General features: G+C 46.9%; 1 protein-coding gene across 4 annotated transcripts in view; it reads right to left on the reverse strand.

Moving 5' to 3' along the window:
* LOC115182477 (collagen alpha-1(XIV) chain) overlaps positions 1–14,623 on the reverse strand; it is a 161,616-nt gene that overhangs the window by 24,701 nt on the left and 122,292 nt on the right. For all 4 annotated transcript variants that reach the window (XM_029744077.1, XM_029744076.1, XM_029744078.1 and 1 more), the window contains exons 33-36: positions 11,291–11,344; positions 7,649–7,744; positions 6,544–6,597; positions 1,535–1,588 (exon numbers count right to left, since the gene is read on the reverse strand). In XM_029744077.1, coding sequence (XP_029599937.1) covers positions 1,535–1,588; positions 6,544–6,597; positions 7,649–7,744; positions 11,291–11,344 — 258 coding nt within the window. The remainder of the gene's footprint in view (positions 1–1,534; positions 1,589–6,543; positions 6,598–7,648; positions 7,745–11,290; positions 11,345–14,623) is intronic.

A 14,623-nucleotide genomic window follows, 5' to 3' on the forward strand; every position in this document is an offset into this window, starting at 1 on the left:
CTTTTCTATGGTTTTCTGTAGTTCAGCATGGCTGCTTCCAAGCCCATTCTCTCTGCCAGAGTGGGACGACCAGTCCCCCAGTGTGGGAGTCAACCCCCAGTCAAGCAGTAAACACCTCCCAGTAAAACCTCATAACGAGGCTCTAGAGTGAGGCCTTCTGAAGGTCATGTAGCTGGAGGAGGGGCCAGAAAGCAGGGCTGGAGATGGAATGGGGACTAGTGAAAGCCAAGAGGGGCTGTGGAGTGGGGCTGGAGTTGGGCATAGGGGCTCCTCCATAAAGAACAGCAGACCCAGAACTGTGGTTTATCACCCTGGAGAATCAAGAAAAGCAATCCACTTTCTGTCCAAATACAGTGTCAACTAACTGTGTCAAACTGCGATTATGTAATAAGTAGGTAAATTAAACACACAAAAATGGGACCTAATCCAAAGGAATAATGGCTAAGGAAATCCCTGGTCTTGTTTAGTCACAGATAGTTAATTGAGAGAAGAAGGCTATCATGATTAATGATGTCCTGTGTTACTCTAACTGATTCCCAAGAGGAGGCTATTGTTTTTCTGTTCTGATCTCTCTTGGCATCAGATGTTCCAAACACAGATGGCTCTCTACACCCACAGCAGCATGGTTCTGAGGTGTACCGTTACATATATTCCATCAAAGTCTTTGGCAACTGGACAATATTACAGGGAATGGACCAATCAGGCACTGTCATTTACAATACAGTAAAGTGTGCCATTCTTCATGAAAATTACTCTTAAGGTGATTTGTAACATTTTAGCTGTAAGCATCATCATCGTCACCATCATTATCCATGGCATGTATACATCTAGATAACAGCGTTGACCCCTGAGATATGATTTTAGAAAACCTTAGAGGATCTTGGGAGTTGTCAGCTTATGGCTGTCGTTGAGGAGCCATGAGTGGATAACAAGATGGAGATTCCATATCACTTTATACTAGTGTTTTCTTTTCCATATCTGTTGGATCAGTGCAGAAACTTGTGTGATACTAAAGCAGATTCTGATGAGATATACTGTAAGTGGAAAAGTGAAAATCATATGGTAACATCATTGGGAATTAGTTGACTTAATGTCAGGTAAGTTGACCCGAAAACCGTTCTGTTGCTGTAGCAGCCTGTGTTGCTTTCGTCAGTCTTTGGGATAAAAATGTGTATTATGAAGGTTCGATATCTCATAACTCATTTATTTACAACACATTTATTTAAGTGCTGTGTCAGAGTATGAGCGATGAAATGGGTTCATAGGGAAATCAAAACAGCATTCGGTTAACATCTTGTGAGCTTTAAGCCAGTGATTTAAAGCATCATGAAATAAAAACGTCAGTGTTATGTTCCTGTGAGGAAGGAAACAGAATTACGGGCTTCAAAAGATGAAGGGAAAAAAAAAGATTTGGCTTTAATATTCAAATTGAGCTAAAGAGCTCAGGGCACTCAGGCTTTGAGCAGGTCATACGAACAGAATATACATACAATACATAATACAAATAATTGATACAACATGAATAGACTGTTACCCTCTGTCCAACTGGTCCATCTCTTCCTGGTCCGCCAGGAGATCCACTAATACCCTGCAAACAAATAACAAAATACAGAGTCAAAGTGATTTACAACATGAGAAACCTTATTAATTCAGGTCTGAATGGTGAACATCTCATTTACAAGATGAGAAACCTTATTAATTCAGGTCTGAATGGTGAACATCTCATTAACAAGATGAGAAACCTTATTAATTCAGGTCTGAATGGTGAACATCTCATTTACAAGATGAGAAACCTTATTAATTCAGGTCTGAATGGTAAACATCTCATTTACAAGATGAGAAACCTTATTAATTCAGGTCTGAATGGTGAACATCTCAACACCTGCCAAAGCTCTGCTGTGTGTATCCAGTCTCCTACAACTCACCCAGCCCATTCCAAACATAATTATAACTTAGCTATGAGGTTATAAAATATGTATCTTTTGCCACAACTTTACAAGAGTGGTCGTAAAGCATATCAATGAAAGGTGGGGATGTTATGCAGAGAGGAGAGTAGTGGAGAGGAGAGGAGACGAGAGGAGAGGAGAGGAGTGTGATTAATGTTGTGCTGTAAGACCAGATCCTGGCACAAACAACCACCAGCCCTGAAATCTTCCCTGTCAGCTATACTCACACACACACACACACACACAGTCCCCATCCTGGCCCTGAGAGATGTGGTAATGGCAATGAAGAGAGAGGCAGAGAGCAGAAGCAGCAAGGCCAACAGATTAAGTGTTCATATTTCTCTACCAGACCCTTCCAGTCACTCTGGTCCTCTCTACCACCAGCCAGAACCCACCAGTCACTCTGGTCCTCTCTATCACCAGCCAGACCCTACCAATCACTCTGGTCCTCTCTACCACCAGCCAGACCCTACCAGTCACTCTGGTCCTCTCTACCACCAGCCAGACCTTACCAGTCACTCTGGTCCTCTCTATCACCAGCCAGACCCTACCAATCACTCTGGTCCTCTCTACTACCAGCCAGACCTTACCAGTCACTCTGGTCCTCTCTACCACCAGCCAGACCCTACCAGTCACTCTGGTCCTCTCTACCACCAGCCAGACCATGCCAGTCACTCTGGTCCTCTCTACCAGACCCTACCAATCACTCTGGTCCTCTCTACCACCAGCCAGACCCTACCAGTCACTCTGGTCCTCTCTACCACCAGCCAGACCCTACCAGTCACTCTGGTCCTCTCTACCACCAGCCAGACCCAGCCAGTCACTCTGGTCGTCTCTACCACCAGCCAGACCCAACCAGTCACTCTGGTCCTCTCTACCACCAGCCAGACCCTGCCAGTCACTCTGGTCCTCTCTACCACCAGCCAGACCCTACCAGTCACTCTGGTCCTCTCTACCACCAGCCAGACCTTACCAGTCACTCTGGTCCTCTCTACCACCAACCAGACCTTACCAGTCACTCTGGTCCTCTCTACCACCAGCCAGACCTTACCAGTCACTCTGGTCCTCTCTACCACCAGCCAGACCCTACCAGTCACGCTGGTCCTCTCTACCACCAGCCAGACCCTACCAGTCACTCTGGTCCTCTCTACCACCAGCCAGACCCTACCAGTCACTCTGGTCCTCTCTACCACCAGCCAGACCCAGCACTTGCCAGTCACTCTGGTCGTCTCTACCACCAGCCAGACCCAACCAGTCACTCTGGTCCTCTCTACCACCAGCCAGACCCTGCCAGTCACTCTGGTCCTCTCTACCACCAGCCAGACCCTACCAGTCACTCTGGTCCTCTCTACCACCAGCCAGACCCTACCAGTCACTCTGGTCCTCTCTACCACCAGCCAGACCCAGCCAGTCACTCTGGTCGTCTCTACCACCAGCCAGACCCAACCAGTCACTCTGGTCCTCTCTACCACCAGCCAGACCCTGCCAGTCACTCTGGTCCTCTCTACCACCAGCCAGACCCTACCAGTCACTCTGGTCCTCTCTACCACCAGCCAGACCTTACCAGTCACTCTGGTCCTCTCTACCACCAGCCAGACCCTACCAGTCACTCTGGTCCTCTCTACCACCAGCCAGACCTTACCAGTCACTCTGGTCCTCTCTACCACCAGCCAGACCTTACCAGTCACTCTGGTCCTCTCTACCACCAGCCAGACCTTACCAGTCACTCTGGTCCTCTCTACCACCAGCCAGACCCTACCAGTCACTCTGGTCCTCTCTACCACCAGCCAGACCCTACCAGTCACTCTGGTCCTCTCTACCACCAGCCAGACCCTACCAGTCACTCTGGTCCTCTCTACCAGAAATCCAGGATAAATCAACCCCTAGAGACTAAGAATGGTGGTTAAGGGTTGCTAAGCAATGAATCAGTTAGATACATTGCCCCCCTGCTCTACCATCACCACTCAGACACACATACTTTGCTATTCATTGAAGTGGCTACCCATGCATTTTTCACTGTCAGGTTGTAAATGAGAGGAGAGGGGAGAGCTCATGACAAGGGTTATATTGTATTTACTGTATACTGTGGCTGGTGATGGTGAGAGATAGAGAGAGGCAAAAACCTCTTTAATGGATGTTCCGGAGGTGTGATGGTGAGAGACAGAGAGAGGCAAAGACCTCTTTAATGGATGTTCCGGAGGTGTGATGGTGAGAGACAGAGAGGCAAAGACCTCTTTAATGGATGTTCCGGAGGTGTGATGGTGAGAGATAGAGAGAGGCAAAGACCTCTTTAATGGATGTTCCGGAGGTGTGATGGTGAGAGACAGAGAGGCAAAGAGCTCTGTAATGGATGTTCCGGAGGTGCGATGGTGTGCGCCCCAAATGGAACCCTTTGACCTTTGCAGGAATAGAGTGCCATTTTGGATGCAGCCATATATTCTTTGTGGCTGGTGTAGATTACAGCAGGTCCTTGAAGGTACCTTCTAGAAGAAACGCCTCTACTGTATACTCTTAGGGGTTCTGACAAAATGCAGAAAGTCATGAATCTTCCACCACAAAGAGACAAGAACAGGACGTAGAAAGTCCTGATTCAAAGTAAATAACATCTAGACAGGGGACTCCTCCAATATCATTAGAGTATGAGCCCCGCTGCTGCCTGAAACCCACTTCCTCATATCACCAAGGCTGTGTCCCAAATAGCACTATGTAGACAGACTTCTATAGAAGGTCATTATGTTCTCTGATCTGTCCTCTAAGTAGACCAGGCTCAGTAATTAATAATGGTAGTTCATCATGGTTTTCTCATGTGACTGATTCTGGTAGCAGCAGGGGAAGCCCTGTGTGCCAGGTTGTCTCATGTGACTGATTCTGGTAGCAGCAGGGGAAGCCCTGTGTGCCAGGTTGTCTCATGTGACTGATTCCATTAGTTTGGTAGCAGCAGGGGAAGCCCTATGTACCAGGTTGTCTCATGTGACTGATTCCATTAGTCTGGTAGCAGCAGGGGAAGCCCTATGTACCAGGTTGTCTCATGTGACCGATTCCATTAGTCTGGTAGCAGCAGGGGAAGCCCTGTGTACCAGGGTGTCTCATGTGACTGATTCCATTAGTCTGGTAGCAGCAGGGGAAGCCCTATGTACCAGGGTGTCTCATGTGACTGATTCCATTAGTCTGGTAGCAGCAGGGGAAGCCCTATGTGCCAGGTTGTCCCATGTGACTGATTCCATTAGTCTGGTAGCAGCAGGGGAAGCCCTGTGTACCAGGGTGTCTCATGTGACTGATTCCATTAGTCTGGTAGCAGCAGGGGAAGCCCTATGTGCCAGGTTGTCTCATGTGACTGATTCCATTAGTCTGGTAGCAGCAGGGGAAGCCCTATGTGCCAGGGTGTCTCATGTGACTGATTCTGGTAGCAGCAGGGGAAGCCCTATGTGCCAGGGTGTCTCATGTGACTGATTCCATTAGTCTGGTAGCAGCAGGGGAAGCCCTATGTGCCAGGGTGTCTCATGTGACTGATTCTGGTAGCAGCAGGGGAAGCCCTATGTGCCAGGGTGTCTCATGTGACTGATTCTGGTAGCAGCAGGGGAAGCCCTATGTGCCAGGGTGGGGTGTAAGAGACACCTGGGCTGCGTACCAAATATCACCCTGTTCCCTATATAGAGCACTACTTTTGTACTGTGTAGGGAATAGGGTCCTATTTGGGACGCAGCCCTCGCCTCGTAATGCGACGCCTCACGACGCCAAGACAGGAACCTTCTCCCAGCTGCTGCTTATCTCTCCCTTACCTCCCTCACACACATCTATTACACAAACATGCACACACACACACACACACAAGCACGCACGTGCACACACACACACACACACTGTAATTACAGTGGAAGGTTGATCTATGACTAGAATAGGTCTTCCAGTCAGTGGAAGGTTGATCTATGACTAGAATAGGTTTTCCAGACAGTGGAAGGTTGATCTATGACTAGAATAGGTTTTCCAGACAGTGGAAGGTTGATCTATGACTAGAATAGGTTTTCCAGACAGTGGAAGGTTGATCTATGACTAGAATAGGTTTTCCAGACAGTGGAAGGTTGATCTATGACTAGAATAGGTTTTCCAGACAGTGGAAGGTTGATCTATGACTAGAATAGGTTTTCCAGACAGTGGAAGGTTGATCTATGACTAGAATAGGTTTTCCAGACAGTGGAAGGTTGATCTATGACTAGAATAGGTTTTCCAGACAGTGGAAGGTTGATCTATGACTAGAATAGGTTTTCCAGACAGTGGAAGGTTGATCTATGACTAGAATAGGTTTTCCAGACAGTGGAAGGTTGATCTATGACTAGAATAGGTTTTCCAGACAGTGGAAGGTTGATCTATGACTAGAATAGGTTTTCCAGACAGTGGAAGGTTGATCTATGACTAGAATAGGTTTTCCAGACAGTGGAAGGTTGATCTATGACTAGAATATGTTTTCCAGACAGTGGAAGCACAGTGTCACATCACAGTGTCTCTGTGGAGGTAATAATCACTAGTCACATCACAGTGTCTCTGTGGGAGTCAGGAGAGGAAAACAAAATGGAGCTGAGGAATATGTGTCTTTACTCACCTGAGGTCCTGGTAAACCAATATCTCCTTTTTCTCCCTTTTCACCATCACCACCCTGAAACAGAAATGGACATGAGAAAAAAAAACCTCTGAAACATTCATTCCTTTGTCATTTTGTAATTTCATACAAAGCCAGTGGGTAGATGGAAGGGTTTGCAAATGATTGACTGTACATTAGTCATATGCGGCACACTGTCATGGAGCACAGTTTAACTTATGTTCATATACAGGCTATATACTGTATCATATCTTATGTTCATATACAGGCTATATACTGTATCATATCTTATGTTCATATACAGGCTATATACTGTATCATATCTTATGTTCATATATACTCTGAGTGTACTGTGTGTATATATATGAACATAAGATATGATATATACTGTATCTTACCGGTGGTCCCTGGATGGAATGTCCACTAGGCCCCACAGGACCAGGGTTATAGGTCATATATCATATCTTACCGGTGGTCCCTGGATGGAATGTCCACTAGGCCCCACAGGACCAGTGTTATAGGTCATATATCATATCTTACCGGTGGTCCCTGGATGGAATGTCCACTAGACCCCACAGGACCAGGGTTATAGGTCATATATCATATCTTACCGGTGGTCCCTGGATGGAATGTTCACTAGGCCCTTGAGGACCAGGGTTATAGGTCATATATCATATCTTACCGGTGGTCCCTGGATGGAATGTCCACTAGACCCCACAGGACCAGGGTTATAGGTCATATATCATATCTTACCGGTGGTCCCTGGATGGAATGTTCACTAGGCCCTTGAGGACCAGGGTTATAGGTCATATATCATATCTTACCGGTGGTCCCTGGATGGAATGTTCACTAGGCCCCACAGGACCAGGGTTATAGGTCATATATCATATCTTACCGGTGGTCCCTGGATGGAATGTCCACTAGGCCCCACAGGACCAGGGTTATAGGTCATATATCATATCTTACCGGTGGTCCCTGGATGGAATGTTCACTAGGCCCCACAGGACCAGGGTTATAGGTCATATATCATATCTTACCGGTGGTCCCTGGATGGAATGTCCACTAGACCCCACAGGACCAGGGTTATAGGTCATATATCATATCTTACCGGTGGTCCCTGGATGGAATGTCCACTAGGCCCTTGAGGACCAGGGGGGCCCTGTGGTCCAGGAGGACCTTTATCACCAACTAGTCCTTGAGGCCCCTGGAGAAGAAAGACCATTTATTTAAATCACACAATGTTAACCAATGACTCATCACTGTTTCCTACTGATTTCCAAACTATATTTCAACTGATAAACTGATCAATAGTCTATAAACTACTTTAAAAACCTTTAGAACACATTTGTGAAACATGCCTTAATGTAAAGTGTTACAACAACACAGTTGATTAACCGCCCGCCCTGTTTACATAAAATTGAATTGAACTAAAAGTTTGTTAGGTCTTCTCTCTGGTGATAAATATGATGTGTTTTCAACGTCCAAGTTTGGACATCAGGTTTTAGAGCTACTGTCTGACAGCCTTCCTTCTAAAACACAATGCCGTTGCCTTGGGTCTCTCGCTCCACCCATAAATGTGATATTCATCAAGATAAGACAAAGTACAACGGGTAGCCCACATAACCGTTCTCCGAGGACACTCATTAGAATGGAGTTTACATTCTGTGGGACTGTGCTCTAGGAAATTGATTTAGTCTGTGTCCCAAATGGCACCATAGGGCTTTTGTCAAAAGTAGTGCACTATATAGGGAATAGGATGCAAATTAGGACGTATTTTAGCCATTACCCAACAGTAAATTTGAATTTAGATTACAGCCATCCTGGGTTGGGTTTGTTTGGCACCATAATGCAATCTGTTCCTAGCATGGCCTCGCCGTTCACATCTGTTGTAACTTTGTTAGCGAACTGCGAACGTGAAACTGGGTTGTAGCAGAGGGACTGGAGAGGCCGAAAGCCTGCAGCCTTAGAGGTTGATAAAGCAGTCGTACAGACGGAGAGAGGGGACTGCCCCATATACCAAACCTGGGTTCAAACACTATTTGAAATCTTTAAAATACTTTGAGAGTTTGATTTAGTGTCAGGTGGGCGGTGTTTGAATGCCTGGTGGGCTGGGTCAGAATGCCAGATGGGCTGGGTTTGAATGCCAGGTGGGCGGGGTCAGAATGCCAGGTAGGCGGGGTCTGAATGCCAGGTGGACGTGGTTTGAATGCCAGGTGGGTGGAGTTTGAATGCCAGGTGGGCGGGGTCAGAATGCCAGATAGGCGGGGTCAGAATGCCAGATAGGCGGGGTCTGAATGCCAGGTGGGCGTGGTTTGAATGCCAGATGGGCTGGGTTTGAATGCCAGATAGTAGGGGTCAGAATGGCAGATAGGCGGGGTCAGAATGCCAGGTGGGCGTGGTTTGAATGCCATGTGGGTGTGGTTTGAATGCCAGGTGGGCGTGGTTGAATGCCAGGTGGGCTGAGTTTGCATGCCAGGTGGGCGGGGTCAGAATGCCAGATAGGTGGGGTCTGAATGCCAGGTGGGCGTGGTTTGAATGCCAGATGGGCTGAGTTTGAATGCCAGGTGGGCGTGGTTTGAATGCCAGATAGGCGGGGTCAGAATGCCAGGTGGGCGGGGTCAGAATGTCAGGTGGGTGTGGTTTGAATGCCAGGTGGGCGTGGTCAGAATGCCAGATAGGCGGGGTCTGAATGCCAGGTGGGCGTGGTTTGAATGCCAGATGGGCTGAGTTTGAATGCCAGATGGGCTGAGTTTGAATGCCAGGTGGCCGTGGTTTGAATGCCAGATGGGCTGGGTTTGAATGCCAGGTGGGCGGGGTCAGAATGACAGATAGGCGAGGTCTGAATGCCAGGTGGCGTGGTTTGAATGCCAGATGGGCTGGGTTTGAATGCCAGGGGGGCGGGGTCAGCATGCCAGATAGGCGGGGTCTGAATGCCAGGTGGGCGTGGTTTGAATGCCAGATGGGCTGGGTTTGAATGCCAGGTGGGCGTGGTTTGAATGCCAGATGGGCTGGGTTTGAATGCCAGGTGGGCGGGGTCAGAATGACAGATAGGCGAGGTCTGAATGCCAGGTGGCGTGGTTTGAATGCCAGATGGGCTGGGTTTGAATGCCAGGGGGGCGGGGTCAGCATGCCAGATAGGCGGGGTCTGAATGCCAGGGGGCGTGGTTTGAATGCCAGATGGGCTGGGTTTGAATGCCAGGTGGGCGTGGTTTGAATGCCAGATGGGCTGGGTTTGAATGCCAGGTGGGCGGGGTCAGAATGACAGATGGGCTGGGTTTGCATGCCAGGTGGGCTGGGTTTGAATGCCAGGTGGGTGGGGTTTGCAATGCAGGGGGGCGTGGTTTGCGCTTTTGGGACTTTTGTAATTAGTTCCATTGCAACAGGCGAGTTCAAACCGAGCACAGCTGTAGTATTTGAACCCAGGTCTGAGTCAGACACAGAGAGAACTGGAATAACAAAGTTTCAGCCTACTCCTAAAACTACAGTCCAAATAAGCTGCAATATGATCCTGTTTAACTATAACCTACACAAGCCTCTCTTGGCTTCAACATGAAGACTGCTGGCATAAAGCCAGAACGACACGGCGAGGTTCACTTAGTGTGTGAAAACAGTGACATCCTCCAAATATAACAGAATTGCACATTACGTTGCATATTTATGTATCTCCACATCTCAGCCATTGTTTCAGGCTATTTATTGGAAGAAATTCCATCGTATTCTTTATGTTCCAAGTTCTAGGTGGCCCCTCACGTACTGTAGCCAGAGTATGTGTTACTGTGGAAGCACTGAGCTGCTACAAAATATTAAGCTCACCCCCCCATATTGACTCTAATGCTTCCCACAGTTATTGTTGGCTAGATGGCCTTTGGGTGGTGGACCATTCTTGATACACACGGGAAACTGTTGAGCGTGAAAAACCCAGCAGTGTTGAAGTTCTTGACACAAACTGGTGCGCCTGACACCTACTATCATACCCTGTTCAAAGGCACTTATATCTTTTGTCTTGCCCATTCACCATCTGAATGGCACACATACACAATCCATATTTCAATTGTCACAAGGCTTAAAAATCTGAATTTAACAAGTGACATCAATAAGGGTTCATAGCTTTCACCTGGTCAGTCTATGTAATGGTCTGTACACTGTGCTGTATTGTGATGGAGTCCCTCCAGTATGTGCTACTGTGGAAACACTGAGCTGTATTGTGATGGAGTTACTCCAGTATGTGTTACTGTGGAAACACTGAGCTGTATTGGGATGGAGTCCCTCCAGTATGTGTTACTGTGGAAACACTGAGCTGTATTGGGATGGAGTCCCTCCAGTATGTGTTACTGTGGAAACACTGAGCTGTATTGTGATGGAGTCCCTCCAGTATGTGTTACTGTGGAAACACTGAGCTGTATTGTGATGGAGTCCCTCCAGTATGTGTTACTGTGGAAACACTGAGCTGTATTGTGATGGAGTCCCTCCAGTATGTGTTACTGTGGAAACACTGAGCTGTATTGTGATGGAGTCCCTCCAGTATGTGTTACTGTGGAAACACTGAGCTGTACTGGGATGGAGTCCCTCCAGTATGTGTTACTGTGGAAACACTGGGCTGTATTGGGATGGAGTCCCTCTGTCTATGTTCTAAATGGTACCCTATTCCCTATGTAGTGCCCTTCTTTTCACCAGAGCCCTGCCATTTGGGATATAACCAGTGTAAGCACTGAGCAGCATAGTGTGATGGAGGATGAATAGTATACTTTACCACATTGCCTGGCTCCCCTCGATCTCCCCTGGCCCCTCTGATACCAGCACCTCCCTGGAAGAATGGAAGGGAGGAAGGAGACCATAAACACCATGATAACCATACTGTACATCTGACTGGGAATCAGACCATAAACACCACGATAACCATACTGTACATCTGACTGGGAATCAGACCATAAACACCATGATAACCATACAGTACATCTGACTGGGAATCAGACCATAAACACCATGATAACCATACTCTACATCTGACTGGGAATCAGACCATAAACACCACGATAACCATACTGTACATCTGACTGGGAATCAGACCATAAACACCATGATAACCATACTGTACATCTGACTGGGAATCAGACCATAAACACCATGATAACCATACAGTACATCTGACTGGGAATCAGACCATAAACACCATGATAACCATACTCTACATCTGACTGGGAATCAGACCATAAACACCACGATAACCATACTGTACATCTGACTGGGAATCAGACCATAAACACCATGATAACCATACTGTACATCTGACTGGGAATCAGACCATAAACACCATGATAACCATACTGTACATCTGACTGGGAATCAGACCATAAACACCATGATAACCATACTGTACATCTGACTGGGAATCAGACCATAAACACCATGATAACCATACTGTACATCTGACTGGGAATCAGACCATAAACACCACGATAACCATACTGTACATCTGACTGGGAATCAGAGCATAAACACCATGATAACCATACTGTACATCTGACTGGGAATCAGACCATAAACACCATGATAACCATACTGTACATCTGACTGGGAATCAGACCATAAACACCATGATAACCATACTGTACATCTGACTGGGAATCAGACCATAAACACCATGATAACCATACTGTACATCTGACTGGGAATCAGACCATAAACACCACGATAACCATACTGTACATCTGACTGGGAATCAGACCATAAACACCACGATAACCATACTGTACATCTGACTGGGAATCAGACCATAAACACCACGATAACCATACTGTACATCTGACTGGGAATCAGACCATAAACACCATGATAACCATACTGTACATCTGACTGGGAATCAGACCATAAACACCATGATAACCATACTGTACATCTGACTGGGAATCAGACCATAAACACCATGATAACCATACTGTACATCTGACTGGGAATCAGACCATAAACACCATGATAACCATACTGTACATCTGACTGGGAATCAGACCATAAACACCATGATAACCATACTCTACATCTGACTGGGAATCAGACCATAAACACCATGATAACCATACTGTACATCTGACTGGGAATCAGACCATAAACACCACGATAACCATACTGTACATCTGACTGGGAATCAGACCATAAACACCACGATAACCATACTGTACATCTGACTGGGAATCAGAGCATAAACACCATGATAACCATACTGTACATCTGACTGGGAATCAGACCATAAACACCATGATAACCATACTGTACATCTGACTGGGAATCAGACCGTAAACACCATGATAACCATACTGTACATCTGACTGGGAATCAGACCGTAAACACCATGATAACCATACTGTACATCTGACTGGGAATCAGGCCGTAAACACCACGATAACCATACTGTACATCTGACTGGGAATCAGACCGTAAACACATTGATAACCATACTGTACATCTGACTGGGAATCAGACCCTAAACACCACGATAACCATACTCTACATCTGACTGGGAATCAGACCATAAACACCACGATAACCAAACCCTCCCTTGTCCCTCCCTGTCCCTCCTGACTCTGCTCTAACTGACGAAGGCATCTGGAGGTAATTGTCCCATCTGGCCTCAAAAGCTTCCTTCCTCTTCCTGTGTTTGCCTTAATGGCACCCCTGCGGGGACATGGAGCCAGGTACTAATAGTTCCTATGGCTGGAGGCTGTGATAGCAGAGGCAGAGGCAGGACAAGATCAAATGTGATGAACGTCCTGCACACGCTCAGTCGGTTATAATAATATCAGTGATTGAAGACACACTAAAGAATAATAGAATTAAAGGGCAGGAACAGTTTTACTGCGGGGTCAACACCTTCATCAAGGAGTATTGTGTCTTGACAAAGCCCCACTTTAACTCCAGTCCTTCTTTAATGTTAGAACAAGGGTTTAGTAGGTCAACAGTGTTCAGAGCCAACGACCACAGAAACATAAGGAGGATGGCTTATAGAGGAACCTCAGATGAAATCCTCCTCCCTTGTGGTTTTAAACTCTGCCTATAGGCTCCACCTGGACCATATGGAGGTGGAAACTGTGTAGACAGCAGAGAGAGGACTAATCTGCTTTGATCAATTCATATCCATATAATGACTTTCTCAAACATGTCTGTGTGTTGATACAGTGTTGGCCCCGTAGTGGCCCTGGGACCTGTTTTATTTTCCCCTTGGCAGCGAGCTGAGTACACAACATCACCTGACCTGACGCCTTATAAATGAGCTCATTTATCTGCAGTGTCGTCATATCAGGTTCTACCCTCTGTGCTGCGTGGAGTGAGCTGAACCATTCTACATGCTACTCTCTCTCCTTTCTCTCACTCCGTTTCTCTCTCTCTATCCTCTCTCTCTAACTTGGTTTATCCTTCTCTCTCTCTCCTTTCTCTCACTCCGTCTCTCTCTCTCTATCCTCTCTCTCTAACTCGGTTTATCCTTCTCTCTCTCTCTCCTTTCTCTCACTCCGTTTCTCTCTCTATCCTCTCTAACTCGGTTTATCCCTCTCTCTCTCTCTCTCTCTCTCTCTCTTGGTTTCTCTCTCTCTATCCTCTCTCTAACTCGGTTTATCCCTCTCTCTCTCTCTCTCTCTCTCTCTCTCTCTCTCTTCTCTATCCTCCTCTCTAACTCGGTTTATCCCTCTCTCTCTCTCTCTCTCTCTCTCTCTCTCTTTCTCTCCTCTTCTTGGTTCTCTCTCTCTAATCCTCTCTCTCTAACTCGGTTTATTCCCAGTATCTCTCTCTCTCTCTCTCTCTTGGTTTCTCTCTCTCTATCCTCTCTCTCTAACTCGGTTTATCCCTCTCTCTCTCTCTCTCTTTCTCTCTCTCTCGGTTTCTCTCTCTCTCTCGGTTTCTCTCTCTCTATCCCTCTCTCTCTCTCTCTCTCTCTCTCTCTCTCTCCCGCCCCCCTCCCTCTCCCGCAGAATGTATGAAGACTCTCACTCTGTTGGGGTCCTTCCCCTAACAATGTCCACCTGTGGCGGAGACACGTCCACAGTACTAAGTGACATTGACCCTCCCCAGACTGGGAATGTTTCACCAAAATGAC

Source organism: Salmo trutta, unplaced genomic scaffold, assembly GCF_901001165.1.
Source record: "Salmo trutta unplaced genomic scaffold, fSalTru1.1, whole genome shotgun sequence".
Lineage (NCBI taxonomy): Eukaryota > Metazoa > Chordata > Actinopteri > Salmoniformes > Salmonidae > Salmo > Salmo trutta.